The sequence below is a fragment of the Nipponia nippon genome, unplaced genomic scaffold, assembly GCF_047370975.1.
Source record: "Nipponia nippon isolate SJK-2023a ecotype South Korea unplaced genomic scaffold, ASM4737097v1 scaffold_9, whole genome shotgun sequence".
In the NCBI taxonomy this organism is placed as follows: Eukaryota; Metazoa; Chordata; class Aves; order Pelecaniformes; family Threskiornithidae; genus Nipponia; species Nipponia nippon.
The window spans coordinates 42,172,460-42,191,729 of NW_028262413.1; the positions used below are offsets into that span (position 1 = coordinate 42,172,460).

The 19,270-nt window shown below is 45.0% G+C and overlaps 1 protein-coding gene across 1 annotated transcript in view; it reads left to right on the forward strand.

Annotated features, from left to right (window-relative positions):
- SLCO3A1 (solute carrier organic anion transporter family member 3A1) overlaps window positions 1–19,270 on the forward strand; it is a 147,019-nt gene that overhangs the window by 21,325 nt on the left and 106,424 nt on the right. The window contains exon 2 of the mRNA XM_087744664.1: window positions 3,375–3,840. Coding sequence (XP_087600790.1) covers window positions 3,375–3,840 — 466 coding nt within the window. The remainder of the gene's footprint in view (window positions 1–3,374; window positions 3,841–19,270) is intronic.

Here is a 19,270-nt window from a genome sequence, read left to right on the forward strand (position 1 = left end):
CTCAGCACTTTGTACTGGGTTGCTGTTTTCCTCTGGATGCTCGAGGCCGATGTGATGGTTTTGTTCTTTCACCATGCCCCCCTGCACCCCATACTCTACTTAATAAAGGCAGAGCTGGTAGCACTGGGTGGCAGTGCTACAGCCAGAAGCATTAAGCTGGGAAATGCAGTGTGGTCCGGCCAGAGGAATAAGGAGAACTCCTGCCAGCTTTTATCACGAGGATTGGAGTTTGCTTTGTGTCGTCCACCTCCTTTTGTTTCAGTCTCTTCACCAAAGCAAAGCAAGAAACCGTTAGGGGATAGTGAGACTCTGTTGTATTATTGTGAGTGGTTTAGCTTTTGTAAAAAGGAAAGGAACGCCTCAAGTCCCACTGAAATAAGAGCAGAATGAGAATTGGGACTTCTGGTTTTAGTTCCCAGGTTTGTCACCAATTTACTGTCCTTGTCATTGTAAATTGCACTTAGAAATGGTGCAGTTTTTTATCTGAAATCCAGCTGTCCAAAATCTGACCCTTGTAAGGTGTGGCACTCAAGTGTTTCTAAGTACCGTCCTGCTTTCTAGGCACTTGTATATATGTACGGTAAAAGCCTAAAATTTGGCAGCCAGGTCGAAATGTGGGGGAGACTTCCAAAGCTAGTTAATACCAGTTGGCCTTGGGAAATCACTTCTGTTGGCTTTCAGTCTTCCAGCCTCAATTATTCCATCACAAATTAATTTTGTTGACTGTACTTGTCTCATTAATATTTGGCTCTCTATGCCTCAGTTTACACAGCTGTAATGAGTAATTATGAGTTTCCTATCTAGGTACAGCTCAGAAATGAGCACCATAGACATGATTATGCATGCTCAGGGTTATATACTCATCTTGGAGAGATTCCCCATGCTGCCAGCATTGGGGTTCATGGGACCTCAACTATAGCAGAGTTCCTCTAGGGACGTGCTGGAGGTGGTAGCATGAAGGAGGGCTTTCATAGCAGGGGCATTGCATCACTTAGAGTTCGGTGTTTGCTGTGTGGTGTTGAAGTCTGGAGTCCGACCAGTCTGACTGCACCAGCCCTGTTAGATCACACCTTGCAATAAAACCAGTCCTGTGTTGTGAATGATAAATGTAGCTCTGTCGCATGAGTGCCTGGTGGGGCTGCCTGGGGCAATGGGATGTTGTCCGTATCCCTCCACCTTGGTGTGCCTTGCTTTGAAAATACCAACATAGTATTTTCTAGCAGTGTCTGTCCCCATCTGCTCAGCTCTGTCCCACGAAGGGCTGGGAACAGCAATGTCGCTGTTAGATGTGTGCTCAAGCACTGCTCGCTGAGCAGCGTGGCCAAGGTCCCTGGAGCAGGGACAGACCGTGCTGTGCCCTTGCACAAGAGGACATCGTTTCCCCTGGTGAATTACAGAGCCATTTCATCCCAACGGGTACCCGTACCCGGTGTTTCAAATGAAATGGCAATCTTCTCTCCCTGCAACACACACATCTTCACTTGGCTTTGACGTGGGGAAGAATTATTGCTATTGCATTGCCTTCAGTCATAGGGTTTGATTTTTAGGGTTTTTCTGGTTTGCCTTGCTTGGTTCTTGCCTCTTTAGTGGGGGAGGATTACAGTGGTAGTATAAAATTATAACTGCCTGTATGGGATGAAGGCTGAATTTTCAGAAATCATTAAAACAGCCCAGTTTTGGAGATCTGACTTGAACACTTATCGGGGTCAGGTTTGGGAGCTTTTGCTTATGCAAAGCAGCAGAAGTGGGTTGTTTCCATTTTTCCGTTTTGTTGCCGATAGGGCTGTCTTTGTCCAACTGTGCCCTGGTGTACCCTAACGGAGGCTAACTGCCTCCGGAGAAGGGCTGCTGTCAGAATACTTTAAAGTCGGTCAGACTCGCTCCTGCTTCGTGAGGTTTATCAGCAAAGATTTTCAGTGCCTCCAGTGGGAGGCTATTTTTATTCTGTTCCGGGGGCTATCTTCTGCTCTGAGGTCTCTATCACTTTTTTTTTTTTAATAGAGAAACCTGCCTGTTTTAGGACAACCTTAAATATCTTCATCTTTTGCAATCTGAAAAACAAGATAGTCTTTTATCCAAGGTAAAAGTTTTTGGCATTTCTGTGACATGTTCAAGATTTCTTTTGTTATTTTTTTCCTGTATAAGGGGGACATTGCTGTAGACATGAGAATGCACTGAGTTGTCTCCCTTGAGCAGGGATGACAGCAAGTGAGGTGTCTAATGTTTCATCTTCATACTCTGATCAGTGCTATGACTGTTGCTGAAAACTCACATTGTGTTTCATTGTAGCATGTAACCAAGGCTGGAAGAGCTCTCGAGATGATCTGGTTCATCTTCCTGCCCTATGGCAAGATCAGTCATACCTGTGTCTTCCTTGACAGATGCTGGTCTATGCTCTTTTGAAGACCTCTGCAGCCTCTCCAGGCAGCATATTTCAGTGCTTCACCATCCTTACCAGTAAAAGTCTGGTTTCTCCCCACCTTGTATTTAACCTGAGTCATCTCTGCTGCAGTTTAAACCTGTCACTTCTCATCCTGCCCATTTTGAATACAAAGAACAGGTCATTTTTTTTGCAGCAATGTTAAATATTTGAAGACTATTTATGTGCTTCTCTTCTTAGTGTTAAATAACCACTATTTGTTAAATCTTCCCTTCTTTGTGGTGGATTTAAGTCTTCTGTGTAAACCTTAATTGGCCTGTCTTCTCAAAAATATTCTGTAAGTGACAATCCCAGTCATTAACTAACCCACAAACAGTTTAAACCCTTTGATCAGCATTTTATTTATATACTTTAATAGAAGCCTTCTATGCCGGCCAAATTGCCTGTTTGTGCACCACTGTCTCTGATTGACTTGATGGCCTTGTGCTGGTGTGCGAGCCAAGTATCCACAAGGTTTTCTGCTGCTGGCTAACTGTGATTCGTTCCAAGAGAAAGATTGGGTGCCCGGCATGACGTGAGGCTTGGCGTGGTTTGTGCCTTAGATCTGCGGGACAGTGTTTGCAACGTGAAGGCTGTGCGTTCAAATGGAAAGGGAGCTCAGAGAGGCTAACCAAGCATCGAGTCATGGGTCTCTGCAGGCACCCAAAATATACGTTGATGTATGCAGGAATTTGGAAGTGAACATGTGCTCAGACAGGTGGTAGGCTGTGAAATGTTACTTGGTATTAGGACCTTCTGATGTGGCTGTATTTGAATAGTCAGTTCATGCTTGGAGGTCAACTACTACTATACTGTGATTTGGATATCCTTGATGTGCATGTGTTTGGCTCCAAGGGAAAGTCAAGGAAACTTATGCTTTAGCAGTACATACGGGGAGGACAGAAGGCAGGTCATATTCCCTTTCAGTAATTTTCTCTGGATTTCTCTGTTGTAGGTGAGTGTTTTAACTACCTTGGAGCGGCGATTCAACCTTCAGAGTGCTGACGTGGGTGTCATTGCCAGCAGCTTCGAGATTGGCAACCTGGCCCTCATCCTCTTCGTGAGCTACTTTGGAGCCCGAGGACACCGGCCACGCTTGATAGGATGTGGAGGGATAGTCATGGCCTTGGGTGCCCTCCTTTCCGCGTTGCCTGAATTTCTGACCCACCAGTATGAATATGAATCAGGAGAAATACGCTGGGGGGCTGAAGGGAGGGATGTGTGTGCTGCCAACGGGTCCACCAGTGATGAGGGACCAGACCCGGACCTTATCTGCAGGAATAGGACTGCTACCAACATGATGTACTTGCTGCTCATTGGAGCACAGGTCCTCCTGGGCATTGGTGCTACCCCTGTCCAGCCCCTGGGAGTTTCCTACATTGATGACCACGTGAGGCGGAAAGATTCCTCCCTGTACATAGGTAAGGCTCTCTGAACTTTTCACTGAAGGCTTTCCTTGTGGGCTGGCATCTTGCTCCTGTTTTCTGTTTGATGCCAGTGGAAGGGATGCCTTGAGGCCTCTTCTTCATGTGCTGCTGTGCTTGTGAAGGTAACTTGGCATGGGTCCCTACACCAAGCAGTTGTAAGCAGCAGGGAAACACAGTGATATTTGCTTGTATTGTAGTGATGGTAAAGGTTGACAGTCATGGTGATTATTACTGGATGATTAAGAAGATTTAAGAAGATGCTCACTTCCTCTATTGTGTTTGCCCAGATTGCTTTAAATTCTGATATTGGTGGCTTGTGGTTGAGTTTTAGCTGAAGAATTTCTAAGTAGCATATATGATGATTCCCCCCCCCCCAGATTCCCTAGTTCCCTTCCTGTTCTGAAGCATTTGTCTGTGTTTGAGTGATTGTTGCCGTATAAGGAGACTGAGAGGAGATGCGTGTCCTGTCACCACTGCCATCTCGTTTTAGCAAGGAAGTGCCTGTTAAGGAGTAGGTGACCCAGCGTGCTGCGGCAGGACCCCAGATAATGTGATCCCTGTAACGGAATGGGATGTGGAAGCTGGTGAGCTCTATTTTGAGATATGGTGAGCCTGAAGTAGAACTCATGATTCTGGTGATCATGTTGCAGACTTCTTCCAGATGGTTAAGATATGAAATTTGGCTTCAGTTACCCAATGAAACATCTCTGTTATTGGGGTAAAGTGCTCATGGGTCTCAGCAGTGGTACCTTGTCCAGCAGGATTAAAGAGGATGTAGGGGGTGAAGTTGTTCTCCGAAAAAAGTTACCAGCTTGGCTCATTTTTTTTTTTTTTTTGCAGGACTTGTCACTAGATAAATTGCTCCAATGCAATAAATTGGTGAAGTGCGTGCTGCCATTAATGTGATCCTTTTGTACTTGTTAGTATAGTTTCTAGTAACCAAACTCTGTGCACTTGGCCCATCATCCTTATCTTGACGTGACTTTCAACTGAATGGATGATCCCATTACTGTTTTTTTGTGTTTTTGTTTGTTTGTGGGGTTTTTTGTTTGGTTTGGTTGTTGTTTTTTTTTTTTTAAGACATTTTTATCAAGTTCCTAAGCGTAACTGAATGCAGCTAGGATATGACCACAGACAGTAAAGCTGAACAGTCCTGCTGACTTTGAGTGGTGTTCAATGTCTTGGGATACTGCAGAGGCCTGTTGAAAGGACTAACTATATAACATGCTGTGGCATTCCTGGATGTATTGCTACTTTACTTAAAGAGGTTCTTCTGCATATTCAAGTGTGTCCATGTTTTCCTGTAACTGGCTGTAAAATCATAGTATCTCAGCATTTAGCTTTGTCCTTGGATCATTATTCACCTTCACCTGGTTCTGTGAGTGCTCGTGAGGGATCCACTGGGTAAAGCAGGGTGATATACAAAATACAAGATACTGTACAACCTGAAGGTGAATAATGAGACTAAATTCACTGGAGCAACTTTGCCAACACTATAAATGATGTGCTGGAATTAAGAGTGATTCGAAGATTATCTATTATAAATAACTATACAGAGAAGCAGCAACTTCTTTCAATCTGTTCCATGGGCAATTTTTAAGCAATGCTTCATGTCTGAGAGCAGGATTGAGGAGGGTGCATGAGAGGAGGATTAGGAGAGTGATTCTTTTTGCTCCTGCGATACATTCATCTTGTATGCTAAAATAACTTCTTTAAAGTTGGCAGTTCAACTGTAGCTGGGAAAATACTGCCAGAAAATGGTTTCTGCTTACTATATGCTGTTTCATTATTTTTCCTTCAGACATATGCTTCTAACCCTGTTCCTCTCTACATGTAGAGTTTAAAAAAAAACCCCAAGTATTTTGGGGTTGTTTGCTTTACTGGCTTTAGCTATGAAAATCATAATCTGAACTTCTACATATGAATTATGGGTTGTAGAAAAGTGCATGTGTATGCACACTCAACCAATCAGTCATACCAACAATGAAGTTTAATATCTGCCCTGTCCCAGCCTACCCATCACAAGCAGGTTTTCAGGTATGGGGTGATTAATTCGTACATCAACTTGCAGTCAATTTGGCTAGTAAAAATAAAAGCTAACAGGAAAAAATTACAGGAGAAAAATCTATTCTGTGAATGACTATAAATGGAGAAGAAGCTGGTAGAAATGTACCTGTCTTCTTAGGTTTGTGACTACTTGAGAGGAGGTGAAATTCCTCAGTTTAAAATGTTGAGAATTATTTGCTCAGATTTGTCTTTAACTGATTATTTTTGTTGATGTCATCAAAGCAATTTTCCGTCGCCTTAGCAGAAAGCTGGCTGAGCAGCTTACCCACTTCATTCTCTGTTTCGCAGAGGAAATAACTGCAGAGTGTATACTGTCACTGTGCTATATTTGTATCAGTTTGCTTTCTCATAATAGCACACTCACTCAGTAGGGGCTACACTGTGTGTGACCGGATAAAATGTTTTTGGGTAAGTTCCCTCAGTTTAAATTAGGAGCAAATCTGGCATAGGTTGTTCTCTCAGGATAGAAACTAATTAATAACAGCAGTAATAGTCTGGCCGTACTTTCTATCATGGCTGTTTGCGGCTGAGAAATGATCAGATTGACCAGTCCATGCTGTCTTTAGTATATTGCTAATGTCGAGTATGTATATGCTGCATTCGGGCTGTATTGTTGCTGGGGGGGGAGAAGGAGTCTCTCACCTGACAGCTAAGTACTAGTAATTGTTCACCTGCTGCAATAAAAACCCTCTTGTGTCCCAAGGCAGTGAATTAGATAGAAATAACTCTGTGCACTGAGAGTTTTTTTCCTTCCTTCTGAGTTGTACAAGAGTTCAGTGGAGTAACTTGGTATAATATCTAATACAGTCTCTTTGCAGTGAAATGACAATACAGGAAGACTCCTCTAATTTAAAAAAACCAAAACAAACCCACCCCAAAACCAAATAACACCCCGCCCAACCCCTCTTCTTTTTGTATTAGTACTTGTACGTGAGTGCAGAATAATGCAGATGTGATACCATATGGAATCTAAAGTGAAACTTTGTCTTTAACTGCTAGATCAAGTAACAGTATCTGTGGAATATAATACATTTCTGGCCATGAAGTCCATCAAATCTGGCTCGTTGTGGTTTCTCTGCAGTGACAGGCACACAGGAGGTGGTGGGCAGTGCACCGCTGATGTGCATCCTTTGAAGACAGGTTCCTCAGGCTTGTGCTCTGCCAAGGAGGTGGGGATTCATAGAATTTTATAATTAGAGAGACACGGGTGAGGTATTACAGGAAGATATCTCTGTGGCATGGGCTGCTGACATGTAGTTTCATGTTTCTTGAGCTAATAGTGGATTTTTTGATGCCTGCAATGTGTTGCTACCAAACTCAAACAGATTCTGTTGCTGTAGTAACCAGCCCTAGGAAAAAGGGCTGTGTTGTGGTAACCGAGGGCAAATCAAATCAAAAAGATGCATGCATGGAAATACGCACCAAAGGATGTTCAAAAGAAAACACATTTGAGCTGTAACAACACATTTGAGCTGTAACACGGTTAGATAGCGGGACCATGCCTGCTCCTGCTAATGATGAGAAATACGTTCTCCTCCCATTTCAGCATCCAACTGCCTGCTCAACACAAAGGTCATAACGTTGCCAATAGCAGCCAAAAGCTGAAATAATAAAGGAATTTTCTTAGCTGTTTGAAGTTGGGAGGAACCTTCTGTCTTGGTGCTGGTTTGCTTGCTTCTCTCTGTTTGGGACTGCTCTTGCATTTAAGATCTGAACTCCCATCTTGAGGTTTCCAAACAAGCGAGTTAATTTTACCTGTGTGTTATTGGCATTTGGCATAAGTAACTCCTGTGAGCGGAGGAATTCCTCACTCCTGCAGACCGTGCAGGGCTCATTACTGCTGCAGCTTCACTAATGTCAAAGGATCTCCTCAATTTGTGGCATCCTTTATTTTAAAGGAGGAAATGTATGTTGAAGACTACTTACTACACAGTTCCTTTCTCCACCCACTAATGACTCACTTGACATTTCCCTCTTTTCTTTAGTTCATTTTCTGCTGGGTCTTGCTGAGTTCTGTTGAAATCAATGAAGACTTTGTCATTAGGAGGGGGATCAGAGGCATCATGGAGCTGATACGGGGAGGGTAAAAAACCTGATCTGACAGTAGTTGTATGGATTTGCTGCCTCTCAGACAAACAACGACTTGCAAGTGTTTTCTGGTCACTGGAGTACCCACATTGCTCTCAGCAGTGGTTTGCGTGCTCAGTTAGAGCCGGTGCAGTGATGTGGTAGATTAACGTTATTAGCTGTCTCCACACGTGCCTTCTGGGCCTTCTGCAGCATTGAACATTTGCTGATGAAAGTTGTTGCATCTTGTCTAGGATGTGGTTACCTATAGAGCAGAATGAATAGCCTCTGAGAGCCAGTATTTGATCTGGGACAATTAAGGGCTGCATTATATAGAGGAAGCTGCTATTATTCTGTCTCCTGTAGATGGAGGAAATTGATATTGATGTTGGAGGGAGCACTGCCAGATTGTGTGGCTCATTCAGAAGAATGCTGTGTCGATCTTTAATGCATCAGAGATTCTCTTTAAGTTTTTTGAAGCTGTCTCAGTGTTTAACTTCATGGACACATAGCCCACATGTTCAGGACCCACCACTTCAGACTCCTCGCTGACTTGCAGAAACTGCTGTAACATGAAGAATGACTTCGAGGAAATCCCAAAAGGGGCAAGTCTTGCGTCAAGGAGTAAGTGATGAGGAATGATGAGTGTGCTCGAGCGTAGCGTGCTCAGGGGCACAGAGCTGTTCTTGGCCTGCCTTGTGGCAGGGCAGAGGAACGGAAAAATAGAAAACTCAGCACTGCTGGATGTGTCTGTAGCTGCTTTCTTCTGTCTCATCTACTAGGCTTCTGTCCAGCCTTTTCTGTGTGTATTTTGGTTTATGATATGGTTGTTCCAGCTGTTACCCTTGGTGTAAGAGGATAAGTCAACAGGATGGTGTTCTCTTTCCCCATCTGCCCAGATGGGGACTAACCCAGCAAGGGGAACGGGACCCTGCCTTATCACTGCTGACTTTGACCTCTTCAGCAGCGTGGGGTTATTTTGCATCGAATGTGTGGAAGCACTTTTTGTTTTGCGATGACAGTCGTAGAGAAATGCTCACGCTCACTTCTGGTGCTTTCTTGCTTGCTTTAAGCACCAACTCAAGATTTGCTGCAGAGGAAGACAAACATGCCCTAGTTGGAATCTTGCTGTCTCCAGGGATAAATTTGTCCATTTGAAAAATCACTTATGGTAGCTTACGTCAGTCAAAATGACAGCAGCCATTGTGTTTTGGAGAAGCAGAAACATTTTCTCGACTGACAAGAATTAAATCTGAGAGTTAGTATCTATGGTGGTGAGTTAATAGCAAGTTATCAGCGTAAGATGCTGAAATTGTCAGTGTTTGAGTCAACATTTTGTATGTAGCAATACAAACAAATAGTACTTGGATTTCTATTAGGAAGCTCATGTTGGTAAGCTAAGCAGTTGCTGTGACTTTTGAAACCATTAATCTACTGTGTATCTGATATTGGTGAACCCTAATATATGTAATAAATACTAAAAAAAAAAAAAAATAAAAAAAGGAAATGGGGTTTCTGATTTTATAAACAAAAGTGAAAGTGTTCAATGCCATTAAAGAAAAAGCCATAGAAATCAGCGAGTTGAAAACCTCAACCCTCCGCAGGCTGTACCCCCATTGTCTAACCAGTATTCTTGTATGTAACCTATTATATTTGAAGGACTGTAGAATGGGCAGTCAGTGACAGCACCTTTCATAATAGCAAATGTCTCCCTGTTTTTGAAGCTTTCAGAATTCTGTTTCCTGAGGGACACACCACAGAATTCTGAGAAACGTGAATACTTTGGAGCTGAAAGAGCAAATTTTGCAGATGTTTGGCTTTCAGGCTGGAAATCTATTCTCTTCTTTACATAGCTTGATATCTACAGTGTGGTGGGTTCTGTGTGAAGTTAGCGAGGACCCTGGGTACCCACAAAAATGTGTGGAGATGGGCATTGTTTCTGTCCCTTCCCAATTCTGCAGAATTTTTTTTCATTCTGTGATTTTTTATTTTTTTTTTCCTTCCTCCTGTCAAGAAGTTCACTTAGGTTGCCAGTAGCTGCTTGCTAATTTTGTCTCTAACTTCTGAAAAGTCTCTTGCGTGGAGGATGAATGCATTTTGCTCAGTCTTACCCTTTGCAAATTTCTCAAATTCTTTGAAGGGTAGGTTTGAACCTACATTTCTAAACCATAGCAAGTGGAATAATTGTTTGTTTATAGCATACAGGTCATATCACCAGCCTCTTGAGGCCCTCCGTTGATGTGTATTGATTGGAAGGTCCTTAGGACCCGCTTGAGAGGTCTGTACAGCCGCCCATCCTGGCTGCTTCCCTTTCACTCCTCACAGCCTTTCCCACTTGGTCGTACTCCTTCCTTGTGTGCTCATTTGTGGTCTGCAAACAACACGGGTACTTTCTCATTAGCCCTTCTTGCTGCAACATGCTTCTCTGAGCTCACCCGCTAAGGCTTTGCCAGCCTTGTGCTTTCCTTAACCCTTTTCCTTTTAAAGCCTGTTTCTACTAGGTCTTCTATAGAGGATCTTAGCTGACTTCCTATCTGTTGTGTTTCCTCTGTGTGCCCACTCAATACCCACAAGCTGCTTGGTGAGTCGTCCACCTCCATATGGGCACGTGCGCTTGCGGAGCGTGAGCACTTTTTCCAGATAATTGCTTTTCTCCTTGCTGGTATACGCGGTTTTATAGGTATGTAATATTTTTAGCCTAAAGACTTGATGGAATTTTGTAGTTGTTTTGTTTGGTAAATGCATCCTCCTACGGGTGGTTTGGAGAGCCTTTTCTTTCTGCCACAGTCTCCAAGGGGCTGAGAAAGACACGGTATTAACACTAAACTAAAAGGAGTGCTGTTGCCAGCGTGAGTGCTGTTGATGCCTGTTCGTTATTGGAAAGTGTCTTTGCATCAGATTCACTGCGTTGTCTTCCCCGTGGACTAACTGTGATCAGATTAAATTGCATGGCTTCACGTGGATATACGGTATTAACTACATTGGCCGAACCCACTGATCCATTGATAACCTGCAGCCTTTTATAATTATTCCCCTTTGGGGAGAGATCTGTGTTCTCATTTGCTGCGTGTCGGCGGGGCTGGCTCATTTACACGTGTCCCCTTTTACAGTGCCAGTGGTAATATCCTGGAAAATTAAATGGAAACATAAACGAGTGTGTAGGGTGTATTAGAGCAGTAGCAATAATCAATTAATGGGAATAACCTTCCCCACTGCGGGCAGGAAGGCTGAGTTGTGAAAGGCAGTAGCTGAATGGATATATTTATTCAATTAAACGTATATATGCACAAAGCTGTAACTCCTATGGGCTCCATTATTTTACAGCAATTGCTCCAGTTACCTTAACCTTCTGCTAGCAGCTTTTTTTGTCATGAGCTGAGTAAATAAAGCTTGAGTCCAACACAAATGACTTTGTGTGAGAGCATATTGAGGGTGGGAGCTGTTTCCACGTTAGTCTGTGCTCTCTGTGTACTCTGCAGCTGAATTTTGGCTTAATTGGGATTTGCTGACTCTGGTGCCTTGTAAAAATTGCTTAATTTTTTTGAGCACATTCGTTTCTTTCTGTAGTGTATTTAAAACAGTCATCAGCTGGGAGAGGCTAGTGAGGTACATCATTCCTGGGGCAGCCTCTTTAAAGCAGTGTCCTTGTCACTTAAATGACAGACGTACAGAGGACGGTGCATATTAGTCCTAAGGTTCATAAAATTAATTAAATAGATTGGAAGGTGCCGAGTTGCCCATGTCAAGAGCTGAAGGCTGTATTGTACCTCCTTGATGGCGCAAGTGGAAGCGAGCTGGCGTGTGCTGTCAGTCTTGCCCCCTTCTCCTGGGAATTTGACTTAGACTCCCTAACTCATTGCACATAAGGAGCTTCCAGATGTTTTGGTCCCAGTTTACGGGCTGGCACTGAGGACACGTGGAGCTGGGTTTGGCGCGTGCCTTCCCATGGCAGGACAAAGCACAGGATCTGCCCCTTCGCCAGCATGAATCAGGGCACTGCCCTCAAAGCAGTGGTGAAAGTCTTGTTGCCTGATACTGAGTCTCATGTTGTCCTTTTTTCCTACTGTAACAAAGAATTTGGTATGAAGAATATTTAAAGACTTGTCAGAAATGATTATCCCACTCTTCCTCAGCCAAGTGAGCAAGAGACGGCTTTCATGAATTTTGCTGTACCACTGTGACCTTGCAACAAAGGGCAGTGACCTGAAGTAGTGTTAAAAGATAATCACTGCCTTAAAGTTGCAAAAAGTTACTGCTTTATTGTATATCCTGATACAAACATACTGCCCAATGCTACCAGGGCTTCAGAGCTGCTGCTCTTGGTGATGTCTGCCGTGTTGTGAGCTGCAGGGGAAGCTGGCCGGCCTGGCTTTACACCTCCCCGCCTGTGGCTGGCTGTTACTCAGTTATCTGCAGGACAAGATGCTTATATTGAGTGTATAGGAGAACGCAAAACCCCTTTACAAAAGCTCCTGCTTTCACTCTTTCACAATTGCCTCTTCTGTGGCTGGGCGAGATGCTCAAACAAATTATTTTTCCCTGTGGAGAGGTTGCTGCAGGTTTGAGCTGGGTGCCAGGCCTGCCGACGTTCACACCCTTTGGGTGACAGATAGGTGCTATCTGAGTAACCTCCAAAAACTGTTTGTTTTTTGCGAAGTCCCAAGCAGTGCCACGACACAAGCACACGGGCCTGTTGACACATGGGGCCTGGCAGCGCTCGGCTGCCAAAGCTGCTGTTAGGTTGTATTTTTATCACGACTGCTTTGCTGTGCCTTGGCAGCTCTCCGCAGGTCGCTGCCCAACGTAGCAGCCGAAAGGCAGCTGATCTCCTTCAGGGATCTGTGGAATGGGGCAGGACAAGGTTTTCCCAGAGGCTGTAGGGGACATCAAGGAGTGATGGCAGATCAGGCCCTGGATGAGACTTTCTTCAAGGCTGCATGTGTAACTGGCATGAGACATCCAACAGGTGCCTGACCAATGTTGCAGGTTCAGTGTGCAAACCTGAACAATTAAAAATTAATGGTGTTAACACCAGAGGAACAGCTGTGACATGAATCAAGGGTGTGAGACAGCCCAATAGTACCTGTTCTGTGAGGCCCGGGGCAGAGCTGCTGTGGAGACATCAGCGCAGTCTCAATAACTAGAAAGGTCTGATTAGCCCTGATGGACCAGCCTGGAGGAAAAACTGTGGCCGCAAGTGGTGGGCATCTTGCAAAAAACCTACAGAATTCCTCGATGTGCTGCTTGGTCACCTTCATAAGCTGTTTAGGAGAGCCTGTGGGGTGAGAGCCCTTCCCTGGTGTGGTGCATGGCCTCGGGGGGAAGGCGGTGGATGCACGGGATCAGGAGCAAACTTAAAACCTCTCATCTGGGAGACTTCTCACCAGGGGCCTGGTGCTGGGATTTAACCTCCCGAAGATCTGCCTACTCATTTTAGAGCCCCATCCGCTCTGCTGGCGGGAAAGCCACCGCTGCGCTGGTGCCAAGGTGTTCCCCACTGACTAACCTGTCACTGCACAGCTCTCAGTCACTGCGTCTTCCAAACCAGCTCTGCTGCCACAAGCAAAACGCTGAGTAAAGGACCTAAACTGAGCTTGAGAAAGGTGAAATTGGCCATGAGCTGCATCCCAGAAGCTCTGGCTGAAAACGGTACAGGGCAACAATGATGTTCTCCTTTCACGTATAGGGTTTGGTTCACCCTGGGAGTAAACCCGAGGCTTTTTGACCTGCTTTTTTTTTTTTTTTTTTTCTTTTTTTCTTTCGTGTGGGCAGTGTGGAGGCAATCTGCAGGGCTGTAAACCCTGGGAAGGGATGAGCTTTTTGCACTGTAGGTCGGTCCCCTCCAGCTGCTGCCGGTGTGGCTCTGGCAGCTGAATGCATCCAGCGCGTGGCTGGGGAGCACTGCATGCCGTGGGCATCGCGGTCCTGCGTGGGGAAGGGGAGGCTCGGAGCGCCCACGCTGCTGGAGAAGAGCCGCAGGGCTGCAGAAGGCCTCTGCTTGGCTGGTCTGGGATTATTGAGCTGGGAGCTTTCCCCTTGGCTTTGGACAAATCATTTTGGCTTTGCCTTCTCCAAGTTTGGGGTTTGGCCCCTAAATTGCTCCTTCAAACTTTGGTCTTTTGAAAGCACTTGGAAATTCTTTTTGCAGATTTCTTTCTGCCAAGGTACAGCCATTTCCTTAACTGTGCTGCTAATGAGGTATTTGGCTTTTCCTTAGAGGGAGGCCTGCTCTCACTAAGTCCCCTTTTGATTTCAGTAATAGGGATTTTGTCTGGAGGAGGCTATCCAAATTTGGCCCTTTATTAACTAATTAAAATGTGAGGATTTAAATAGTTCCTTGGGTGGATGTTAACAACATGTCACGTTGCTCTTTGACTTAATACCTCAGAGCATTTCACTGCAGCTGAACAAGACTGCCTCTATTACAAGGTGCAGGATCTGGCCAAAGGCAGCAGATCAAAGCAATAGTGTAAATTCAAGAGTTCAAACAGGTAGAAGAGCAAAATGCACACTGTGCACCAGTTCTTTCCTCCCTATCTCCATCTGCTTACCTCGCTTTTTCCCTGTGGTTTTCTGTACATTCCTATCCTCAGTGTTGGACAAACCATTCCTGCTGTAACTATTTGTACAAGACAGTGATACTGCTTGTTAGAGTTGGAAAGAAATAATATTGGGGGGTGAAAAGACAACTGGGACAACTTTGCTGTATTAGTCATTGCTGCAGAGACCAATTACCCTTGTGATGAAAGACCACCTGTATCTTGTTAGCCATCAGCGAACAACATATGGATGTCCTAATTCAATCAACTGATCATCAAAAGAATAATACTTGTTAGAGAAAGCTTTCCCTCTGCAGAGTTATAAACTGTGTGCTGGGGGGACTGAAAGGGGCGGTGGCGTGCAAGAAGTGGGCTACGAAGTACCCTGGCCATGCTGCCAAGGTGACTTGAGCATTGACTAATGCTTTCCTGTCCTCAGCTGTGGGTTGCCTCTTAGCTTTCTGTTTGTTTTGGGCACTCATTGGTTTTGTTGTGTAGGGGGTGGGTGTGTGTTCAATATTCCCCCTCCGCGTTTTACGTAAAAACTCACATTCCTGCAATTCAAGTGTAAAGATGTTTTACGGCACTTTTGTTTTATGTCAACGCATATCTTCATTTACGTCCTCTGTAAAAGCATGCTGTTCTGGTACTGGTGGTAGACAAGCATGCTGCATTGTAGACTGTGCAAGAAGCAGCATTGCAGGAAACTAAACTATTTGCAGTATTTCTATGTAAGCTGTGAAGAGTTTCCTACAGGTGCCAGAGGGCAAGAGGTTTGTAGGGAGAGATAACACTTTCTATTTGATCAGCTGAGGCAGCTGGAAAACACACATGTTCATGCTTGGTGGATCTTGTTCTGACCAGTGTGACTAATCATACTTAAGGATTTACTTTTTGTTTCCCAGCTGTCACCTGATCTGGTGAAATACAGTTCTTGTTTCTCCAAGCCTTGCTTCGCTTCCTGCGTTGGTGAGAATTATGTATCAAATGGAAACCCGGTCTCTTCTGTAACTGGATACCACACCTCGTTAGGTGCTTAGTATCCTGGAGGTACTTGATTTATAACTAGTAGCAAAACTCAAGTTAAGCATGGGTTAAACAAATACTCTTACTCCAGCAATGACTCCAGGGTTATAAAACAAGTTAGCAGGAGGGTGAGAATAGACCCCAGGAATTCTGACTCCAGTGCTCTGCAATTGCTCTGAGACCTAAAACATTTCACTGCATTCCTGCAAAGCAATGTATCTTCCATGGGTGCAGACATTCCTTCCTTTTCAGTGTCAGAGAGGTTAATGGTCCTGGCTTCTTGTCTGCTAGCTCTAGCCTGCTCCACCTCTGCAAACTATGTTTAATTTGTCTCCAAGGGTTGGATAATTAAACTGAGACCAACGCTGTCTTTGCATAGTGGTCAGTGAGGTGCAAGAAGCAGGTTGAGGACCGTCAGGCTCCACTCTGCTCCGTAACCTGCTTGCAGGAGCCACCAGCACAGGAGACGTGTGCCCTGGGCTTGTCCAGTCACTTTTGAAGCTCGGTTATGGCCTGTGCAACAGGAATGGCAGTGAATTCCACAGTTCCTTGTGGCTTTTCTCATCTCCTAGTTAGGTTGTGCATTTTTCTTCCCAAGTCTGTAACTTTCTTGCCTGGATGCTTAGGATTTTGGCTTTAAGGCTTTGCCACATCCCACCACTGATAGGAGTGCTCCTGTAATTCCTGGGACTGGTGAGAAAGTGCACTGAGGTGGGGGGGATAAGGCACAGGTTGGTGCAGCTGGCAAAGATTAGGGCAGGGCATCCTGTTAGGTGAAAAATGTAGTCTTAAATGAGTTTTGCTGATGGATAAAAGACCTGTTGAAGTGCAAATTTCAGATAAACAAGAGAAGTGAAAATGAAGTTCTGCTGCTCTCCAGTGTTACTGGATAAAATGCTCCCATGTGTAGCTCCTTGAGTTCGTCTCACATGCTGCACCTCCCAAAACCATAGTAATGTGGAGAATAGAGCAGCTCGAGTGAAGCTTTCTGAAGAAATCAATCTCACTGTCCTGTGGTATTCCAAGTCTGAGTAAACAGATGAGACTTACTCTGTGCCTTAAAATCAGCAAGTTTGGGCTTTATTAGCCCTGGAGGGGCAGTAAATTCTAGAGCTGAGCCAGAGGAGCAGAGGGAGGAGGCGGCAAGCGAGGAGGTGTAGCACTGGATAAGGATATGCTCGAGAAAGTCCTTGCTGCTTACTGAAGCCCAGGAAGGCAATTTGAAATTGAATCTACAGTGCACTAGGGAGCTGTTGGAGGTGACTTAGGATGGGGTGAGGATTTGGGAAATCTGCATGTGTTCAGCAAAGGCAAGAATAAGGATGTTGGCAAAAGTAAGGAGAAGTGGGGAGGTGGAGTGTAGGGATCATCAGCAGCGTATTAAGGCTGGGGGGGGCAGGTATCAAAGCACCTAGAGTTAAGACAGGAGCTAAGCCGATACAGGAGCAACGAGGTATGGGCCATCTCCATTAAGTCTACAGAAGCCTGGATCCTCACATCAAAAGGCTCTTTAATTTCTATTCAAATTCAGTCTCTTTATTTTAATCAATAACTATGGGAATTAGGTGTTTAAATAGAATCTGGGCTAAATGTTGCCTTTCTGGATCACAATTTTTTGGCGATTCTCAAGGGCATTGCTGTGTACCTTCTCCTAGACCACAGGACGCACGTGGTCTCCATTTTCTTGCAAAGCAAGCTTGTTTTGTGAATAAACATTGTGTTTTGATGGCGGGTGTGGGTGGTGTCAGGAGGGAAGCGAGTGTGCTAGGAGCCTTGTTCCCAAAGAGATCCCAGTGTTTACTGAAGATGCTAATTATTGCTTCCAACCCATCATTATTTGTCTTCTGCCCATAGCACAGTGATCAAAGGTGCTGATAACACCTGCACTGAGTAAAAAGCTCCTAAGAAAAAACAGGGCATTCTTGAATTTCAGGAGCACCACTGACTGCTGTTTTACTTTTTGGCTGGCATTTTTTGCAGAGATTTTTGAGACTGGAGATGGCGAAGGAAGGAAATGCTTTCATTTTTTGGTTTTGTTTTTTAATGCCCCATATGGCCATTTTATTAACTGGGAAACCTCCAACTGTGAATTGGATGATGTTACACAGCTACAGGCCAAAACTCATTCCCAGCCCTGTGGCTGAGAGTACTTGTCCCTCTGAGTGTGAGCCCTGCCTCCCCCATCTAGGCTTAGGGTGGAAAATCAAAGCTGCATTTGCCCTGTTTTGCTGACCCAAGGAAAACATTGTTGCTTTTCATGCTGGGGATGTTGGGCTTTTCAAACAAAATGCAAACCTTGAATAAATTAGCTGTCAGCAGCTCATCAAAAAGCACCTCTGTTTGAGTTGAGGTTCTGGCAATGACAGGTACAGCAAACTCACAAGTTTGGGTTTTTTTAACAGTTTGCAGTGAGTTTGTCCACCACAAAGTTGCTAGTAGGATGGCTATACTTTTACATTCTTCCCTGCTTGTATGAGTGGGGTTTTCTACCATTGTATGAAAGAACACATTGCAAACCAGGCTTCTGTAGCCGTGATCTGCACTTTGTGTTATCCAGGCACTTCCCAAGCATTGACTCTGATTCCTGCCCGAGGAGCATTTATTCGCGTTGTCTACTGGACTTCTGTCCCATGTCCCCTGCTGAGACAGAGAAATGGCTTGCTGTGTGTAGCATCTCAGTTGGCAAATGGGACTGGGAATTTAGAAATAGCTTTTAGTCATGGTCCTACTGTCTTCTGCAGGTATATGTGTTTAAGTTACTACCTCAGTTTTCTGTCCAGGAGACTTAGCAACAGAGCATTTCTCACACCTGCCTTTTCACTTGTTATTTTCTTTGGTGCAAAGCAGGAAAAAGGAGGGTTGGGACCTCAGCTTTATTATGAGAGTGTCCCGGTTCTCCCACAATATCCCGGAGACTTTCTCTGAGAGGGATGCAAGGAATGGGATTTGTTTAAATGGATCCTTTTAGATTAAAGGTCTTGCTTCATTGTCAGCTCTGAGTGTAGAAATAGGATTTGATGTTTAGGAGCGGACCTGTCCCATTTCACATCCCAGGAGCTGTGCATCTGGTCCTGCTCCTCACAGCCTTCAGTGCTGGATCCAGCTGCTGCATGGTGGAGCCCACGAGTTGAAGTTCAGCAGATGATTCATTGTTTTTCTTGTCAGCTTCTCTCTGGAGCTGTGCTAGCTAGCACAGAACTGCTGTCTGCTAGCTAAAGGTGATGTTTAGGACCGAATGGGCTGGTAAAAGTTGCTGAGGGGGTAGGCAGAGCTCCCCGTGCCTGCTAGCAGTGACTCAGGGCTGTTGCTCCCTTTCCCTGGGAGATGCCTCTGGATGGGAGACAGCCTGCCAGAGACAGAGCAAATAAATGAACTGGGCTCCAGTTACAGCAGGTGGGTAGTAAATCAGCAGGATCCTCACAGCAGCGGTGAAGGTCTGCTGCCAGCAGGGCCAGAAGCTGGGATAACCTTTTGCTGTGCTGAAACTGCAGGAGCAGAGTCACGGCTGCAGCCTGCTGCATCACTCCGCCTGCCACCCTCGGTGCCTCTGGGGATGGTGAGCGTGCTTGGCAGGCATTGCTGGGGTGAAACTGGCTTGCTGCTGCAAGGTGGGGAAGTGGCACAAGCACTCACAGGCCCAATTTTGCAGGGTCTGCACCTTCTGTTCTTTGTAACCTCTGGCCCTCTGCGGGAAGGTAGTGGAAGAGGAGCAGAAGGTGCAGTAT